The 17,851-nt window shown below is 48.8% G+C and overlaps 8 protein-coding genes across 8 annotated transcripts; 4 read left to right on the top strand and 4 right to left on the bottom strand.

Moving 5' to 3' along the window:
* Positions 1 to 28: 28 nt before the first annotated feature.
* On the top strand, positions 29 to 1,182 carry FIBRA_03810 (uncharacterized protein; the record flags this gene model as incomplete). The annotated part of the gene is made up of 4 exons (XM_012325637.1): positions 29 to 423; positions 479 to 643; positions 695 to 856; positions 909 to 1,182. 4 exons carry the CDS (start codon positions 29 to 31, stop codon positions 1,180 to 1,182), a joined length of 996 nt encoding a protein of 331 aa, XP_012181027.1.
* Positions 1,183 to 1,403: 221 nt separating this feature from the next.
* Positions 1,404 to 2,467, bottom strand: FIBRA_03809 (uncharacterized protein; the record flags this gene model as incomplete). The annotated part of the gene is made up of 5 exons (XM_012325636.1): positions 1,404 to 1,461; positions 1,510 to 1,587; positions 1,637 to 1,765; positions 1,817 to 1,964; positions 2,020 to 2,467. 5 exons carry the CDS (start codon positions 2,465 to 2,467, stop codon positions 1,404 to 1,406), a joined length of 861 nt encoding a protein of 286 aa, XP_012181026.1.
* A 323-nt stretch (positions 2,468 to 2,790) lies between these two features.
* On the top strand, positions 2,791 to 6,831 carry FIBRA_03808 (uncharacterized protein; the record flags this gene model as incomplete). The annotated part of the gene is made up of 12 exons (XM_012325635.1): positions 2,791 to 3,269; positions 3,319 to 3,436; positions 3,493 to 3,525; positions 3,574 to 4,039; positions 4,093 to 4,157; positions 4,206 to 4,316; positions 4,371 to 5,585; positions 5,638 to 6,023; positions 6,071 to 6,098; positions 6,148 to 6,233; positions 6,285 to 6,324; positions 6,379 to 6,831. 12 exons carry the CDS (start codon positions 2,791 to 2,793, stop codon positions 6,829 to 6,831), a joined length of 3,480 nt encoding a protein of 1,159 aa, XP_012181025.1.
* Positions 6,832 to 7,051: 220 nt separating this feature from the next.
* On the bottom strand, positions 7,052 to 8,479 carry FIBRA_03807 (uncharacterized protein; the record flags this gene model as incomplete). The annotated part of the gene is made up of 5 exons (XM_012325634.1): positions 7,052 to 7,267; positions 7,342 to 7,412; positions 7,462 to 7,660; positions 7,729 to 7,815; positions 7,874 to 8,479. The coding sequence occupies 5 exons, from the start codon at positions 8,477 to 8,479 to the stop codon at positions 7,052 to 7,054; spliced, it is 1,179 nt and encodes a 392-aa protein (XP_012181024.1).
* Positions 8,480 to 8,918: 439 nt separating this feature from the next.
* FIBRA_03806 (uncharacterized protein) lies at positions 8,919 to 10,661 on the bottom strand (the record flags this gene model as incomplete). The annotated part of the gene is made up of 10 exons (XM_012325633.1): positions 8,919 to 9,153; positions 9,233 to 9,478; positions 9,531 to 9,592; positions 9,647 to 9,703; positions 9,754 to 9,846; positions 9,904 to 9,979; positions 10,030 to 10,130; positions 10,185 to 10,275; positions 10,342 to 10,478; positions 10,530 to 10,661. 10 exons carry the CDS (start codon positions 10,659 to 10,661, stop codon positions 8,919 to 8,921), a joined length of 1,230 nt encoding a protein of 409 aa, XP_012181023.1.
* Positions 10,662 to 11,186: 525 nt separating this feature from the next.
* On the top strand, positions 11,187 to 12,030 carry FIBRA_03805 (uncharacterized protein; the record flags this gene model as incomplete). The annotated part of the gene is made up of 5 exons (XM_012325632.1): positions 11,187 to 11,262; positions 11,319 to 11,488; positions 11,542 to 11,586; positions 11,652 to 11,844; positions 11,897 to 12,030. 5 exons carry the CDS (start codon positions 11,187 to 11,189, stop codon positions 12,028 to 12,030), a joined length of 618 nt encoding a protein of 205 aa, XP_012181022.1.
* Positions 12,031 to 12,158: 128 nt separating this feature from the next.
* FIBRA_03804 (uncharacterized protein) lies at positions 12,159 to 14,299 on the bottom strand (the record flags this gene model as incomplete). The annotated part of the gene is made up of 11 exons (XM_012325631.1): positions 12,159 to 12,457; positions 12,503 to 12,621; positions 12,682 to 12,896; positions 12,957 to 13,129; positions 13,192 to 13,303; positions 13,352 to 13,436; positions 13,495 to 13,598; positions 13,649 to 13,728; positions 13,784 to 13,925; positions 13,985 to 14,064; positions 14,131 to 14,299. 11 exons carry the CDS (start codon positions 14,297 to 14,299, stop codon positions 12,159 to 12,161), a joined length of 1,578 nt encoding a protein of 525 aa, XP_012181021.1.
* Positions 14,300 to 14,486: 187 nt separating this feature from the next.
* On the top strand, positions 14,487 to 17,261 carry FIBRA_03803 (uncharacterized protein; the record flags this gene model as incomplete). The annotated part of the gene is made up of 14 exons (XM_012325630.1): positions 14,487 to 14,503; positions 14,560 to 14,688; positions 14,929 to 15,187; positions 15,238 to 15,403; positions 15,452 to 15,541; positions 15,593 to 15,731; positions 15,780 to 15,852; positions 15,906 to 16,026; positions 16,073 to 16,211; positions 16,271 to 16,533; positions 16,602 to 16,725; positions 16,774 to 16,852; positions 16,919 to 16,971; positions 17,033 to 17,261. The coding sequence occupies 14 exons, from the start codon at positions 14,487 to 14,489 to the stop codon at positions 17,259 to 17,261; spliced, it is 1,881 nt and encodes a 626-aa protein (XP_012181020.1).
* Positions 17,262 to 17,851: the final 590 nt, after the last annotated feature.

The following is a 17,851-nucleotide window of genomic DNA, read 5'->3' as shown; positions in this document are numbered from 1 at the left end:
GACCACGACGCCTTCTCCTTTGCCCATCATGAAGGTTCTGCCATTCCTCTTCGCGTCTCTGGCTTTGGGCCTCGGCGCGAATGCCCAGTACTTTTCAGAGGGATGGAAACCTGGTCAGCCTGTCACTCGTGAGGCTTATCCCACTGGTATACGAACGCCTGTGCACCAGCCGCAAGCTACACCAACCAGCGAAGCCTCTCAGTTCAAGCTGACTGACCTTCTCACGTCCGGCCCAGTGGGCTCCTTGATGAACAAGGCCGGAATCAACATCACCGAGAAGTTGGAGAAGGCCAAAGCGGAGGCGGAGGTAGAAATATGGGACACCCGCATACCATTAATCACGGACGACAGTTATGACGAACTTATTGTGAATGAGTCTCTTACCCCAGAGGAAGAGGCTGAAAGGGTCTGGTTCATTATTATGTGCGCCTTAGTGTTCATATTTCTTGTAGAGGCTGTCTAACTGGGTGTATGACAGCACGGCTAGCAAAGGCGGGAAGAATGTCTTTTCACTCAAGACTGATGAAGAGTTTGATGAGGCATACAACCGGACTTTGATTGAGGGAGACTTGCCTAACGTCCGCTGGGCACGCATGGACTATTTGAATGTCACCTACATTACTACAAAGTGGGCAATCTGGCAGTGAGTGTCGCATGGAAGCGCCTCACTTTGAATACTTAATGCTGCATTTAGGGCGCCATACTTTGTTGTTGCGACGAATCGTGGTCATGACTTACGTTTCTACAAGGCAAACAGCGTCAAAGTAGACTCTGATGTCATGCGCGAATTCTTGCGGGAGGAAGGGTGGCGAGCCAACGAACCCTGGACTGGTCCATTGGCCCCCGGAGGAGACCTGTAGGTGGTAAATCATTTCTCAAAATGAGGTTGGCTCATGGACCTCGTCCAGCGAGCATGTCATGCATTATTTCGGTGTCACCCTTAAGCAAATTTATGAATTCCTGCTCATCTTCCCGAGATGGCTCCTCATGATTGCTTCTGGTATCGTTGGAAATATGGTTCTCAAATTCCTGCATTCGAACAAATCCGTCAAAAGTCCAGCTAAGCCAGCAGCTTCGCTGTCTGCCACGATGACAAAAACGGAAGTTGCGGCAACACCAGCACAAGCCAATGGAACACCTACGAGAGGAAAAGCAAAACAGCGCAAGAATGCGAAGAAGTAAATATACGTATCATCTATGTTCACGAGTAGTATGCAGTTGTGCTATTTAGGGAGCTAATCGTATGTAAACCTCGGTTGGAATTGTTCACTGGACACCACTTGTTGTGCGCCATTAGACACTGGTTGCTTGACTGAATCACTTTATTGGCTCATGAAGGGCTGAGTTGAGCATGGTAAATTGAATTACACTGTGTGCAAGAGTACAAGAGAATGTGACATCCTTCATTCCTTCCAAGGGTAGTCAAACTTGGGCTGGTCCTTGCGTCTCCACAGCTTCTTCCTACACGACAACATCAGCAGTAGTCGCAAAGTTGGACAAAAAGCTCACTTCTTTTTCGTCGACGTGTGTTCTGCAAAGATCTCTACACAGTGCTTAGCCTTGAATTCTCGAATGAAGCGAGGATCCCTGCAGCGCACTGAGTTAAACATAGCAACCAGAGGGATTGATGCCATACCATAGTTCGCTCGCCACACCAAGATCTTTGCAACAGCGCATGAGAGCGTTACTCTTGCATGCCTCAGTTGCAGTTGGAATACCATTTTGGTCGAAGTATTCTTGCTCGCCCCGAGCGATTGCGACGAGTCTGCTTAGAGTTTGAGAGTATGGCGAGTGGCATAGAGTAACGTACGCTCACCGGCCTAAACAGACAAGGGCATATTCCCTGCTCACAATCTTGGGACCAACGTGGGTCTCACTTCTTGGGGCTAGTCCCCAACCACCTGGTCCAAAAGCTTTGTTCAGCACACGCCTGTATTTGATTTCGGGTAAGTATAGAAGGCCGTCTAGGAGAGTTATGTGAATTAGCGAGGAGGGGGTCGAATAGTATCCATAATGTACCAGGTTTAATCTCTACATCCATGGAGTCAATGGGTGACAGGAGGATCTCAGACACATTTCTCGAGAAAGGCTCCGCTGAAAGACCGAAGTAGCTCTTGGACCAGTCCGTAGGTAGACCCTCCTGTCCTGTCGATTGCCCGTTCTTCTCCGCTCCAAACAGAGAAGTGTCCGTGAGTTGTGCCAGCACGGAGGACGATGGTACGCTCTCTGGCGGTGTTGAAAGCGCATGAGCTATATCTGCCTCGTTAGGAACGACCTCTGCGCTTGCTTGTTCTGCGCTTGTGGTTGTACTTGCTGCTGGGACTTTAGGCCGAGCAAAAGTGGTTTTGGCACCGCTCGTTGATTGAGGGGCTAGCGGCCGTCCAGCGATATATGTTCTCGCAGAGATCACAGGAACCCGTGACGAGGGGCGTAGGAACAACGTGCGAGCAGCAGTCAGGCTCGCCATTGTCTTTCAGAAGGACTAGGGACGCCCAAGGGGCTTATGGACAGGTTGTGGTTTGCAACTTTATGAAGTGTGCATGAATCGAATCGTGGTCGCTCTACTCTAAGCGCCGTGCGCGCTGTACACGTGACCGACGCGTCTGTGGGCGCCAACACAGAAGTTCCTGGCTCTCTGTCCGAGTGTATGGCTACCCGGTCTTGAGTGTCTCAACAAAAAACATCAAGCGTACTTATGTGGCCACGTTAGTGGGCTATTCGAAGCCAATAACGCACTCATCTTGACCTTAGCCTCCTCGTCGGCCGAAGCCGTGGATGAATACACCTAATATGTCTGGATCGTCAAAGAAGTTTTATGGAGGACAGACTAATGCGCCCCCTCTGGGCGCGACACTCTCTGTTTCTTCGAGCGCTCCTATTCTCTCTTCTTCTCAAGAATCTCTACATCCAAACTCGAATGCCTCGATAAGACCATCTACAAGCGCACCTTTACGGCCTGCCTCAGCCTTATCATCTCGCACATTCTCAGTTGTCGGATCGTACAGACCACCTTCCAGCGCATCGACTCGACCAGGCTCTCGCCTTGCACAGCGACCTGCTTCTCGTGTATCCCAGCGACCTATTTCGCGACAATCCACGCGCCTGTTACCCAGCTATCAGACCCTAGTCACTCAAGTAGCCGGTCTCGCACCTAACAATGATGAAGAGAATTTCCGCGTCGCTGTTGACTTTGTGTCCAAGACCTTGGATCAAACTGCCAGACCTTCTGGAACTAATGATATATCCGTCGTAGACAAGCATCTTCGCGGGTATGCACCGAGTATGACAATCAAGTATCTGCTTGCTGATACATAATAGACATGCACAGAAAGCCTGTATCAATTCTCATGATGTCCTGGCGGAAGCTCTTGAGATTGCACATCGTAAGGTCAAAGCTCAAATGCAGCAAAGTCGTGATCTAGACTCAGATATAAAGGTAATCTCGCTGATCCAAAGTCATGAACATATGCTCATGCCATTGCCATTGTCAAGACATCTTTGCTACCAAGCCATTTGCAGTTGTTGGTAATCCACGTGTTCAACCCCATTTTTGGTCTCTCAATAATATAATAGATTCTGCTTTCACTCCCTCCGGATGCAGGGACGCAGAATTTTGCAGAAGAATATATTAATAGAGTCAAGAACCCTTCGCAGTCGGTGCCTACTCTAACTTGGAAGGACATTCTAGCAGAGGAACCCTTCGAAGGCCAGCATTGGGAAGGTGCATATGGTCTGCTCCCGGGAAGCACAGTAGAAGACTGGTATGTTCACAGTGGAGGGAGTACGCCGTCCCTATCACCTTTTGACGACGATTCGGACGACCTCGATGTCTCTCTGTTGTCTGCTGAAATGCTTGATGACCGCGAAACCCTGCCTTCGCCACACATGCTGAAAATGGAGGTACCTGTGCCCCCTCGCCAGACGTACAGTCATCGACAAGACGTCGAAGATCTCCAGGCAAAGCAGTATTGGAGGACAGACTGGCATACCGATGCCAATATTATGCGACCTTTCAATATCGGAGACGCTTCAACTTTAGGTGGGCCGGTGGAATTCAGTCTGTCCATACTCCATCGATATTGACCTTAGTAGGCCCATCTATACATCGTGCTCTGGGAGATAAGGCCACCTTAGGTATTGATGGTCCACAAAGAGAGGTAATAAAGTCAAGGCATGATGGTGAAATAGCGCTGATTCAGACCTAGAAATACATTCATGAGCATGATGCTGTTCGGGAAGTTCTCATGGGCTTGAGAGGTCACAAGAACCTCATGATGGCGTGGTTGCGCGGTAGTGATGGTACATATTCCTTCGTGGTTAGTCATTCATTTCATCTAATAGTATCATACTGAAGTACTGACTGCTTCCAGTCTACCTTGGGAACTAGGCTACTTCACTTTTCAGCAATGGCTCAAGCTTCTATCCTAACTCTATTCGCAGAAACAGCAACTACGCTTGAGCATTTGCGCAAGTTCATCAAAGCTGTCTATTGCAAAGCATCTAGTCGAGTAGCACCCGATAATCATAAAGCAGCTCCTCTCACTACGTTGTATCGGCATAACACTCTCACCCTCGAGGCATTCTCGGCGGCCGTCGAGTCCCAGATATTGGCGCTTGAAGGGTGGTGTGCGCTGAAGGAGGAGCAAATATGCATGGCCGAGAGCGGTGTCGGGCCTACACTGGTCGTGAGTTTACTCAGCCTGGAGAAGAGCCTCCGGGACAAATTCTCGTTAAGCTTTCCGGTAGTACTGGATGTACTCCGGAATGTGGTCCAACGGGCTTTACGGTTGCCAGAGCCTCTTCATGAGATCTGGACGATGACTGAGCTTCCCATGCGATCATCCCCGTCAGTATTCAGCGCATTACTGCTGGACTCGCTGTTGAACGCTGCCCAAGAAAATGTATCATTGGGCGACGCCATCACCTCGGCTACACTAATGCGCATATTTGTTGGCACTGCGGAACCCATATGGAACATGGTGGGACGTTGGTTGAGGGACGGGATGCCTGTCCAGAACGTACTCGGATCGCACGAGAAGAGTCGAGCCGAGGATGTGGATGACGAATTCTTCGTGGGAGATAACGAACTACCTATCTTGGATCCTGATTTCTGGGCGGACGGATTCACTCTCAAAGATGGTCAGGGAGAGAACACAAAACCTAGCTCGATACCAACATTTCTGGAGCACATGGCTCAAGATATCATGCATGCGGGAAAGGCTATCGGACTTCTACGTCTCTTGGGAATCCCGGCTATGTTTGATCGTCAAGCTAACCAGTCTTGGATGGCGGACTGGAGGTCTTTCGCCATGTTACTGAACACCCCGTCCGGGTCTGTTCGTTCGCAGCCGCTTAACAGCGCCGAAATTACGGTACAAGGGTGGTCGATAACGACTTCCACGGGGGACCTATCCCGTCTGATCTCAGACGAGCTCGCACCCCATATTTTATATGCCCAAGAGATGCTGCAGAAGGTGCTTATTGATGACTGCGATCTGTGGCTACATCTCTCTGCTATGGAAGACCTATTCTTGATGAGAAGAGGGGACGCTATGTCTCACTTCATTGACAAAGTGCTTTTGAGAGTAAGTTTCCGTGGCGAAGAAATTCTTCTTTGCTAATTCACTTACGAAACAGATGGACAGCAGACAACCATGGACGGACTTCCACTTTTTGAATACCGCGTTCCGGGACGTCGCAGAGGCTACTCCTCACCAGTGGATCGATACTTCCCTAGTCCGCTTCTCACATAGGGGAGCAAAGGACAAGTCAATTACTAGAACAGTGAGAGCGATTGACGGCTTGTTGATCGAGTACGCTGTGCCGTTCCCTCTGACCTATGTTTTCGGTCCGCGAGTAATGCAAGTCTACTCGTCGATATTCTCGTTTATTCTGCAGATACGCAGAGCCAAGAGTGTGCTCGAGCGTATATTGGTACGTGGCGATGTGGCAGGCACATCACATCTGGGAAGCGACTTGAAAGCGTTTTATGCTATGAGAAGTAAGCTCTCATGGTTTGTCAAGTGAGCGATAGATACAGGTTAGACTACTTTCGCTGACTGCATTCTAGTGTGCTCCTTAACTTCTTGGCAACCAATGTTAGCTTTGCGCTACTTAATTATCTTCCGCTGACTAATGTCAACACAGGTGCTGCATACACAAGTGCTCCAATTTCACGAGGCATTCAAGAAAGCAAATTCTCTCAACGAGATGATCAGAATACACGACGAGCAGTAAGTACAAAACGTCCGCTGGAGACGAACCTTCCGTTGATAATGCATTAGTCTTTTGAAGATTCAAGGACGGTGTCTCTTGCAGAGAAACGTAAGCAGCTCAGTGTCTTGGTACAATGAATATTATTCATCAAAAAATTGCCAGACATCTGCATTCCACCGCGCCATTATCTCTATTCTCGACCTGACCATGCATTTCAGCGATTGCTTCGTAGCCTTTGCAGGAGATACGACACACGACATCTCGCGAAATTCTATTGTCATGATGAAACGCCATCGCAGTCGACGCGTCAGGCGTCAGAAGAGAAATGTTATTGGATTTACACAGTCGTTGCGAGAAACTGACGAGAGTTCAGAGAGTGACAGGGACGAGGAATTTGTTGACGGTGCTCGTCCGGAGCCGTCATTCTCCTTGGCAACTTCAACTGGTTCGTTTGTAGACGAGAGCTTCATTGATAGACTGGACAAGATGTCTTCAGAGCTCGATACGCTAGTGCGATTCATCCGGCATGGCGCAGAGAGTTTAGCGGCTGGCGGAAGTGAGGCGGCGTCGGCATTCGGTATATTTGCCTTCGCACTGGAAGATTGGGACAGGTAACCTGTAGACGAAATAAGCAACTGTACATTAAAGTATCAGATGTCATGCAGTGAATATGGCAGGCCCTAAAAGAGCACATGTTGTACAATAACCTACTGCTACAGTCTAAAATAACAAGGAAGGTTGTTACAGAAACAGTGGTGTAAAAAGGGTCCATCACGGGGATCACGATCCGACATACAGTGGAATCACCAAGGCTTGCGAGGACTTATCAACACTTTCATAAAACACTTTCGGCACCTCTCCGATCCACTCGTCTGTTTATCCCCCCGAGCAGAATTTTGATTATCATATCGGCACTTAATTGCCCTCCTAGATACGGCGTGGTGTCCACGATGTCGCGAATGCCATACGTCTGGCTCAAACAGTCGTCTAGCTCATGCAGAAACGCCGTTGCGTCGGGACTGTCACCTATCTGAACAAATTGAATTCCCACCTAATATGAAATTTATAGCGTTCAGTATTCAAGCTTGTAGGAAATCATAGATTCAGATCTCGAGGTCGCCTCACCTGGTTCAAAGGAAAGTTGTGTTTATCAAGACGCCTTGCGGCAGCAACAATGACAGCCTCAGGGTCATCGGCTACAAGAACGTAAATCTCAAACTAATCTTGCAGGCTACTAAAACGTACTTGGAGCACCGTCGGTGATAACAATATAATTCACTGGTCTGATCGACTTCATCGCTTTGAGATCGCCGGCATCGTATTTGCTCTTGGCATACTCGAGGCTGTCAAGGTAGAACAGTAATAGTTCCTCGAGCTTCTCGCCGATGGGCGTGATGCCCCTAGGTCGAACGTGATCAAATATACGCCTCACAGTTTCAGAACTCTTGGAATTAGGTCAGCAAAGACGACAGGCTAGGTTAAGAACCCACTCGCCTTCAGATTCGTACCAACATGCTTGTCGTTCAAAAAGCATACGTCGACGCCATCGGCGTCATATTTTGACGCAATATCTGCCAATGGAGCAAGTGCATCTCGGGCCTGCATAAGCAATATAAGTCAATCTCCTAGTAAGCTCAAGCCACAGAATGGTGCATACCTCCCGCCATCTTTCACCCTGCATTGACCCAGAGTCATCGACAATAATTACCGTATTGTATTTTCTTAGCGTGTCAAGCGCATTCTCGACGCTGTTCTGCCGCATCGGCCTCCGCAGCGCCTCCACCCGCTCTGCACTAGACGCAATTGGTGGCACCCCGGCCGGAATGACATGGGAATGGCGATGAGATTGCGCATTAGGTGGCTGAGAGCCGGGCGTACTACTTCCCCAGCTGTTTCTCCGAGAGGCATGTTCGCTAAGCTGAGGGACAGTGAGGGAATCCGAAATAGAGCTGCCTTCGGTGCTCGCCACAGCGATAGCATATGGAGGTGGCGCGGATTCACGATTGTGTGCAGGTTGTACCACAGCAGATTTGCTTCGTCTATGTGCAGCTGAATTTGATCCAGGGAGACTTAGCAATGAATGAGAGTTGGAGGCATGTGCAGTCGCTCGTCTGTGAACGGAACTTGAACCAGTGCTGTCGGGGGAGTCCTTGGAATAATCATTGTAACCGGCTGTTGCTGCCAACGCCTTTGGCTTTGATATTGAGTCGAGCGAGTTGACGGTGGCAGTTCGCGAGGATGATTTGGAGTGATTTTGACCCATGATGCAACGTAAAAGTGGCACTGGAGGCGGCAGGGGGGATCTGGGAATCGATAGGAGCCCAATGCCGGGGAGCAGACCTGCATTTAAGTACTACCGAGCTCGGGCGACTACACGGCTCTTGGGCCTTCATCATGGTGGCGAATAAAACACAGCGTTCCACATTTGGCCGACCAAAGGGCCTCTGAACGTTCAGACGTTCACAGGGCAGTGTATCATGATTCCAGAAAGGAATTTCACGACAAGTTAAGGTTGAGTGAAGGTCTTACCGCTGGCTCCCGTGCACAGCCTTCATGAGTTATTTGTTCTCGCGGGCGTTCTGGAAGATATTCCATAAAGCAACGATGTGGATATCTCAAAAATTTTGTGAGTCAGTGCAATACGATGTATCGCCCTGCAGCCACATCAAAACGCAAACATGACACTGTACGAGCATAATACGCTAATATAACAGTGCATACGGCGACGGTCGATCTGCCAGTCTGGGGAATGCATTTGTATTTGCCAGGACGACCATCTGCTTTTCATGAGAGATATAACCCCTCATGAACCCTTTATAGATCATGTTCGCCACGTAGCACTCGGCCTCCTCCTGTGGCACATCCATGCCCGCAATCTGCAGCGACGAGTGAAACAAGGACACTGGTATACGCGTCCCCCTTTCGGATGCTATCCATCTATATTCAGGTTAGGATAGATGGCGCCATAGAATTAGTCCGCTACATTTTCGGAGCATAGAAAAATGGAGGGACGTACACGCGCCGGAACAGCCCCCTAAGACAGAGCTCACGCGCTCGCTCAAGGGCCAACCAGAGATTCAAATCAACTAGTCGTCGTTCAAATGTTTCTAGCGCGACGTCATATGCCCTAATATCCCCTGTCCGCATTGCCGAGATGAAAGGTGAGAAGAGGTCGTCAAGTACTGGGAAACGGTCAAGCATATCCCGTGATGGGAGATGTCCGCGTAAGATGCGTAGAGGAATCAGGTACGTGAGTATTCGCCTGGGAGATAATAATCAGCGGGAACACATGATGATAGATCGAATGCACATACTCCTGATTGTTGTTAGCTTGTGTATAGCAATTGTAAAATGCGAGGGTCAGCTCCTGCTCAGACTGTGGGAGACGTCAGTTCACATGCAAAAGGAGTAAGAGGGTACATATATACACCTTTGCAAAGTCTTCGTTCAAAAAGCTGAGCATGCCGAGATAATACCTGTATGTAACCTATGCGTATTAAGAAGCGGCGCTACATGGTAGCCAGATACAAGGCTTACTTGATGTGATCGAGGATACTGCATTAATGGCGGGATATCGGGGTTTGCGTCGATGGCGCGCAAGATGTTTTTTGACAGCGATATTCGTTTCACCTTACATCCATCATTACAACCACGCACATACCTTAGTTAAGATAAAACTTTACACACCCGGAAATAGCATTTCAGAATTAGCCCTACCACATAATACACGCCCCACTTGCGGGATTCTTGATATGGCGATTGTCTGTTTGTCAACGCGTGAGCGGCAAACGAATGAGCACGCTACCCACACACCTGTCAGTTACGCAAGCTGAGAACGCTTTGCTAATAGTACGCGCAGCCTCTTCCATGCTTACAGTCCCTTCTTGACCCCTCGCACTTGCGTCCAAGTCAGCCTGAGGACGACGTCTTGAGATCGTGAACTAGTTAGTGCTGATGACATGACTCACATCGAATGCAAGGTCCCGTAGGTCTCTCAATATAGAGAATAGCGCAGGCAAAGTCCATCCACTGTTCTGAGAAAAGTATCGAAGAAATAGGCTGGACAGAAGATATCACAGCAACCTCAGGGGATGACAAGGTGTGAAATCAGCGTAGCTTACTTACGATACGAGGGTGCACTCCTCCTTAAATGCCTCTGTGGTTCTCTTCTTTGCACAGTGGTTCACTACCAATACATACTGAATGGCGATTTCGTCCCATGGGCTTTCCATACTTCCCTCATAGAAAGCGAGCGATTGACGCTAAGCTTCTCTGAGTAAGAGAGATGCTGCGTATCGAAGATGGCTACATACCGTTGGGTTTCTAAACTCTTTTACGAGCTGTTTTCCGTGGTCGCTGGTAGGTTTGAGCAAGTAGGCCAACTCAGGACCCTTCTCTTCCCGCAAAGCCTCGGCGATGTGGACGAGGAAGGTGGAGAACTTCATGGTTGTCATTTTGAACCCCCTCTCCCTTAGAGATGTGTCTTAAATTCAGATACAGAGAAACAGAGCCGCGGTGAATAAGAGTCGATAAGTTATTGAAGCCGGGGAGTTGAAGGTCTTAACAAACACGCCACGGCGTCTGTCTTGACTAGCTGTGGCTACTGAGCCGATCGCGCCAGCCACACCGAGGTGACTTGTCGCATCGCAAGATCTGCGACAATACAAAGTCCGCGGTAGGTTCTTCAAGTTACTCAAATTGAATCATGAATGGTCTCTATGTGAAATGTCCGGATTGAAATTTAATTGCAGAGTCACAAGTTGAATGTAACAGATACTAAGTATGATCCTAAAATGATATGTGCGCACTCCGGATCGATCACCACCGCCAGTGGAGTTTGATATCAAAGCTACCGCGGACTTCAACAGCCCAATATACTCCTTACCCCTCGAGTTCGTTCAGCGCTATTGGCCCACGACCACGACGACCACGACGACGTAGTACTACTATCGCACACTACTTGTACAGCCATGGCTCTGCAACCTTCTCTCCGTCCTCTCATTATCGCAGGCAAACATGATGCTCCGCACACGCTCGATGTCTTCCGTGCGTCTCATCGACTGTCCAGAAAAAGACGAAGCAGCTTATAGTCAGGATTACAGTCGATTATGTTTGCCCGTTCTCCGCCAAAATGGTGCTCGTCATCGATGGCGTGCTGAAGCCCCTTTTAGGCTCTGGCGGAAAGTACGATGGCAAGGTCAAGCTTATCTTCCGCCCACAGGTTCAACCGTGGCACGCTACCTCTACATATGTACATGAAGCCGGCCTTGCAGTCAGTTTTTTTGTTTTGTTTGCGGCTATCCGTGCTACGACTCATTCCCTCAGGCCGCCCGCGTCTCCCCCGAGAACTTTTGGAAGTTCGCAACCACTGTACGCGCTATCCCTCTTACCTGACCATATCTTCAAAACTGATCGACTTGTCCCCCCACGCACAGCTTTTTAAAAGACAGGGGGAATACTTCGACATCCCTGCTTCCACCATGACTCCTTTGCAGATCCGCGAGAAACTCGCAGAACTGGCCGGAGAGACACTCGGTCGCGATAAAGTAGGCGCGTTCCAACAACTCTTGGCACTCAAATCCACTCCCAATGGCGGAAATGGGGTGACCGACGACGTGAAGTACACCGGTAAGCGATTTGGTGGGAGGTGCAAGGTCACAGTATTCAATTGTCCCCACAGTGAAATTCGCGAGACAGAACGGGATACACGTTTCACCTACGGTGGTTTGGGATGGAGTCATTGCCGGCGAGATCTCCAGCTCTTGGGGTGAGAAAGAGTGGTCCGAGTTTTTGCAGCAGAAGGTCGCTGTATGAAGCCAATCCCCTTCCACGCGATGTGTCCAGTGCGGAGGTGCCTGTATTATAGTATGCAAGCTGTAACGTACGAAAAGAACCAACGTCATCCACCGTGCGATACATGTCCCGCTGCAGAGGAACACTATTCATTGCAGCATCTTGAGCAGTATTGCTCTGACAGCTTGTGCGTTGGCCGTTCCCCTGCTCGATTTCATCACACGCCCAACAATTTTGTTGATTACTTTATCATTCCCGCGGCGGACTGCATCCGCCTCCTGTGGTAAGGCTGCGATAGCCTCTGCGCACCATCTCTCTAATGCACTATCATCACTGCTGACAGCAAGTAGGGAGAATTTCTCAGCGAGTTTAGATGGCATCTCTTCCGAGCAGTGGTCCAGCATGTGGCGGAGAAGTGTTTTTCCAGACGTCCCTGGTGTAACATACCCTGTCATGCATTGACTATCAAACCTCTCAAGTTGAAAGGACGTACCGGTTAGACGTCCCTGTTGCACTATGTCAATCAGGTCGCCCAACTGTTCGGCTGAGATATGGTTATCTGAGAATGTCTCCCTCCGGAAAGCCAGCTGACCCAGCAGCTCGTGAGTGATCCTAAAATATAGGGAGGAGGGTTCACCACATATATATGAGTACGTAGTTTACGTCACCCACCAATTAACAACCACTTTTGGATCACGTCCCTGTGAAATCTGATCGAAGTAGGCGACAGCTCCTCGCCCTACCTCGCCATCAAATCTGACCTCGCGCCCCGAGTCGACTTCCATGAGGACGTCCGTATCTCTGCGAGATAGACCGAGTGCTTGCAACCGTGCTCGAGTTGCATCGGGCAACTCGGGCATCTCATTTCGCATCTTTTCAACATATGCCTTAAGAATTGTGAGCAGATCAGAGTGCACCAGATCATCACAATTTCAAACTTAGCATACCTCGTCAATCAGCAACGGTGGGAGATTAGGGTCTGGCATGTATCTGTAGTCCGGCGCATCCTCCTTACTGCGGAGCGAATATGTCTCGGCTTTATCCTCATTGAAACCCCGTGTCTCCTGAGCGACAGCTCGCCCACTTTCCAATAGGTCAATCTGTCGACGTACTTCCGAAGCTGAAGGACGAGGTTATTTAAGCTCATCGTTGGCATATTAAGGCAACTGCGATACAACATACTGATAGCCACCATCATGAACTTGACGCTATTCAAATTCTTGATCTCACAACGCGTTCCATGCGGAGCACCATGCCTATTGACCGAGACGTTGACGTCGCAGCGGAGCGATCCCTGAGGATGTTATGAGACCTTCGATAGCGAAACGATCATTAATCTGACCTGCTCCATGTTTCCATCGCTGGATCCTATCGATCGCACCAATGCCTGTAGCGTTCTAACATATTCACCTGCGTCTTCAGGAGATCTATACCAATATCCTAGTATCAGGACACGGAGAGAAAGTCACTCGTACACATATTAACCTGAGGTCGGGTTCAGAGACAATCTCCATTAGTCCTGTACCAGCTCTGTTGAGATCTATAGCCGAAATGCCTTCCCGTGAATCAAATGTAGATTTTCCTGTGTCCTACAGGGATGCATTCATGATGAGATAATTGAGAGACGTAAAAGTGCTACCTGTTCAAGTTGAATTTGCTTGATGCGGACGTACTTCTCTCGGTTTTCGAGTCGAAGACCGCCACTTGTCGCCAATGGAGCTGATTGGTAAAGGCTGAACGGTTGTCATAGCAAATAAATAGAATATCATCTCACCATAGTACTGGGTAATTTGATATCCAGCAGGAAGGTCTGCATAAAAATAATGTTTCCTGTCGAAGGCAGAGCGCGGCTCGATCTTGGCATTGAGTGCGAGTGCAGTCCTAACACCAAGTTCAACGCATCTGGGGTTCAATAGCTGCAGTATGTAGCTATCAACGGTTTTAATCACAGATGAAACCAAGAACGCGTAAATACAGGTAATGTCCCAGGAAATGCGGCGTCATATGGGGAAACCCGTGTGTTAGGCGGGAGCGTGTAGTCTGAAGTCCATGTGTCTTTAATATGACAGTAAATGCGGTTATTTTCGGCCAATTGAGTGGTAAATCCAACAATGAACTCACCAGAGAATAGCTTGCTTCGTGACTTGATTTGAGCATGCACTTCGATTCCAATTACGACATTCCACTCAGGCCATCGACTATCGTTCTGCGGGACACAAAATGCATGTAAAAGACGAGTATAACGCGTGATTTGCTTGAATCGCCGTGGTGTCCTGACGCGGGCCAGCATGAGACGGGCAGCAGTGTCCAAGGTGACTTGGATTGTTTAGGCGCCCGAGCTTGTGCGCTCTCCGGGTGTTGCCGCAGAGTGGGTGTGCTGACTTCCCAGTCGCTCAGACAAGCATCGAACCCACTCTGTCCCTCTCATCTCACCACATCCGATTTTCGACTCTCGCTGCGAACAAGAGCAGCCTGCCATGTCCACAACGAATGGGTAGGAACTTGGAAATTTAGCTTGTTGCGCCAGGTCCGCTTAACGATTTACAACAGAGCATTGGGCGTCACACCGCCCATATCGACGAGCGAGTCTAACGACAGAGAAAAAGAAGTAACAACTACGCTCATGGAGGAACTGAGGAGGCAGGGAACCTTTGAGACCGAGGAGGAGGCTAAAACGAGGTGCGTGGTGGTCTAGCTTTCTGTTGCAGCCATTCTACACTAGCCACACCACTGCCTGACGCCGTATATTCTGCCTCCTGAATTTGTGCGACTTGAGAGAAATTGCGTGTATCGATAACTGTTATATACGCTCGGGTTCGCCCCTTACATTGGCGCAAAGGATGGGGCATCACAAATTCTCATTTAAACTGGTCTAAAACTAAGATGTTGACGAGCGCCATTGTGGTTTCTTGATTGCAGAGAAATTGTGCTTGGCCGTCTCGCAGCCGTGGTGAAGAAATTTGTTCGGCGGGTCTCGCTCGCAAACGGGATGTCAGAGGCCGCTGCCAATGCCGCCGGAGGAAAGATATTCACCTTCGGTTCGTATCGACTAGGCGTTCATGGCCCCGGGTCGGATATCGACACACTTTGCGTCGTACCCAAACACGTCACTCGAGAAGACTTCTTCGACGTATTAGAGGAGATGCTCAAAGAGACTGAAGGTGTAACTGAAGTTTCGGTGCGTGTATTGACAGCATTCTTACATCTTGGGTTTAACACCCCTTTCAGGGTGTTCCCGAGGCCTATGTCCCCATTATTAAAACCAAGATTAATGGCATTCCCATCGATCTGACCATGGCTCGTCTAGCCCTGTCGTCAATACCTGACGATCTCTCCTTACAAGACGATAATCTGTTGCGAAATCTAGACGAGCGATGTGTTAGAAGTCTCAATGGTAAGTGTTAGTATACGATTGGCACTGTTACTCTCATTATTGTTATAGGTTCCCGTGTCACTGATGAGATTTTGCGGCTGGTGCCGAACGTCACTGTATTTCGAGATTCATTACGTTGTATTAAACTCTGGGCACAACGTATGTACCTCCTTTGATACATTACTGTATCTACCACTGACATTTACGAAGGGAGAGCCATTTACTCTAATGTGAATGGATTCTTGGGTGGTGTTGCTTGGGCTATGTTGGTTGCTCGTATATGTCAGCTGTACCCCAATGCAATCGCAGGAGCGATTGTCAGTCGATTTTTTATCATCATGTATCAATGGTCAGTAGTTCGCCCGCAACAGCAGCAGATGTATCAACATTCTGTTAGGTCTTGGCCGCAGCCTGTGCTTCTAAAGCAAATAGAAGAAGGTCCTTTGCCCGTCCGAGTATGGAATCCGAAGGTCAGGCTTCCTGCAGCATGACATACACTTCACACGATAACTGTCTGCTTTAGCTATACCCTGCGGATAGGGCGCATCGCATGCCAATTATTACACCTGCTTATCCATCAATGTGTGCCACTCACAATGTCACAGCGTCAACGCAGATGATCATGACAGAGGAATTTAAGAAAGGTTAGTTGTCTCAATCCCAGAAGGCGAGGGACTCAAACCCGCCCAGGTTCCGAGATTGTCGATAAGGTGATCGTAGGAACGGCGGAGTGGTCCGAGTTGTTTGCAAAACATGATTTCTTCCATAAACACCGGTATTATCTTCAAGTCATTGCTTCGACAGGAAACTCGGACTTGCAAATCAAGTGGTATGCGGGTCGTTATGTCGCGATTCAAGGGCCACTTTTGAGCGTTGTATGTGTGACAGGTCAGGTACTGTGGAATCACGAATACGACAGCTAGTGATGAAGCTGGAGTATGTTGAATCACTCATCTTGGCACATCCATTCATCAAAGGTTTCGAGCAAGTCTCTCACTGCATATCGAGCGAAGAAGTCCGAGCGGTAGCCCAAGGCGAAGTCTCTGAAGCGGTGTCAAAACGCAGAAAGGAAGATATTGAAGGCAAAGAAGGCGCAAGTACCGTTTATTCTACTACGTTCTACATTGGTCTTTTGATTGAGCCGAAGCTACGTGCGTCTTGACAAAAATTTTACCTCGTTGAGTGCGGATGATATCGACTTACTTCCCTTGGTATGAAGCTGGCTCAAGTGGCCCCCGCAAGTTGGACATTTCCTATCCCACAACAGAGTTCACAAAGCTGGTCAAGATGTGGGAGAAATACGACGAGGCCAAGATGGGAATCATAGTTCGACATATAAAAAGGTATAATTTTTGGCTCAGGGACTTGGTCTGTCGACTGACGCTTTCTAGCACTGCATTACCGGATTATGTCTATGATGAAGGCGAACGACAGCCCCGATCGGCACAAAAAAGAGTGAAGTCCGGAAAGGTGTGTGGTCGATATGTATATGTTGTTAGTGGATCATTCTGACCACCCATAAATCATTCTGTCAAGGGCTCGGATAAGTCAAACGGCACTTCCCCTGACATGCCGAACAAGAAGCGACGGTTGGTGCAGTAGCCCAATATTACTGTTCTCCCTAATCTTCCCGTCTGGCGCCGTTTGCAGCGCGTCAAATTCACTGTCCGAGTCAACTTCCACAATGCCCCTCCCGATGCAACCGTTCAAGAAAGCAGCCGTTTCATCCCCTACGGGCGCCATTGTTGCCGCTACCGATACATCAAGTAATGGAATCTATAGCTCAAGTATCAAGGATCCATCCCATATCAAGTCGCCACATCTGCCACTTGGTGAAAACGTTGCAGTTGCCACCAGCGTGGCACCAGTGGCACCATAGCATTGAACTACCTGACATTTTTTAATTTTCTTTGGCCCATCTGTCTAAGCATGACTTCGCAAACGACGAAGATTAGCACAAGGAGGTCTTCGCAAATTCATGCGTCTTTCTCTACATTATAAATCGTCTTTGGTTTGGTTATTCATCTCTTGTTCGGCCCAACAGGTAGCAGCGCTGGCCTTGATGTGGATGGTCCTGTGCTCGAGAGAGCTGTCTTTAACGACATGTTGTTTCGAGTGCATCGCGGTCTCTTCATCTGCCGGCAACGTCCTGACCTTGAAGACCATAATACTCTTGTATCCTTCGTAAACAATCAGTAGCTGCTGTGTATTGTACTACTTCATGCACCTATGATTATCTCATTCGGACGAGCTCCTATGCGATCCTGGGCTCAGCTACCGTGGGCAGACCTTTGAATAAGATCCCCCTTTGGGGGGAAATATAAATGACATCAACTGAAGATAGCACTAGCGTAATCTAGAATCATTCCTACATAGTAAAGCTAATAGTACATATACAGTGTCTATGAGTCTACAGTCTATGCATGGGTGTAGGAGAATAAGCTGTGAGCAAAATCTACCCGGGTGTAA

This window comes from Fibroporia radiculosa (genome assembly GCF_000313525.1).
Source record: "Fibroporia radiculosa TFFH 294 genomic supercontigs, scaffold2313, whole genome shotgun sequence".
Lineage (NCBI taxonomy): Eukaryota > Fungi > Basidiomycota > Agaricomycetes > Polyporales > Fibroporiaceae > Fibroporia > Fibroporia radiculosa.
Note: the sequence above shows the minus strand (reverse complement) of the source record. Positions and strands in the feature narration are given on the sequence as shown.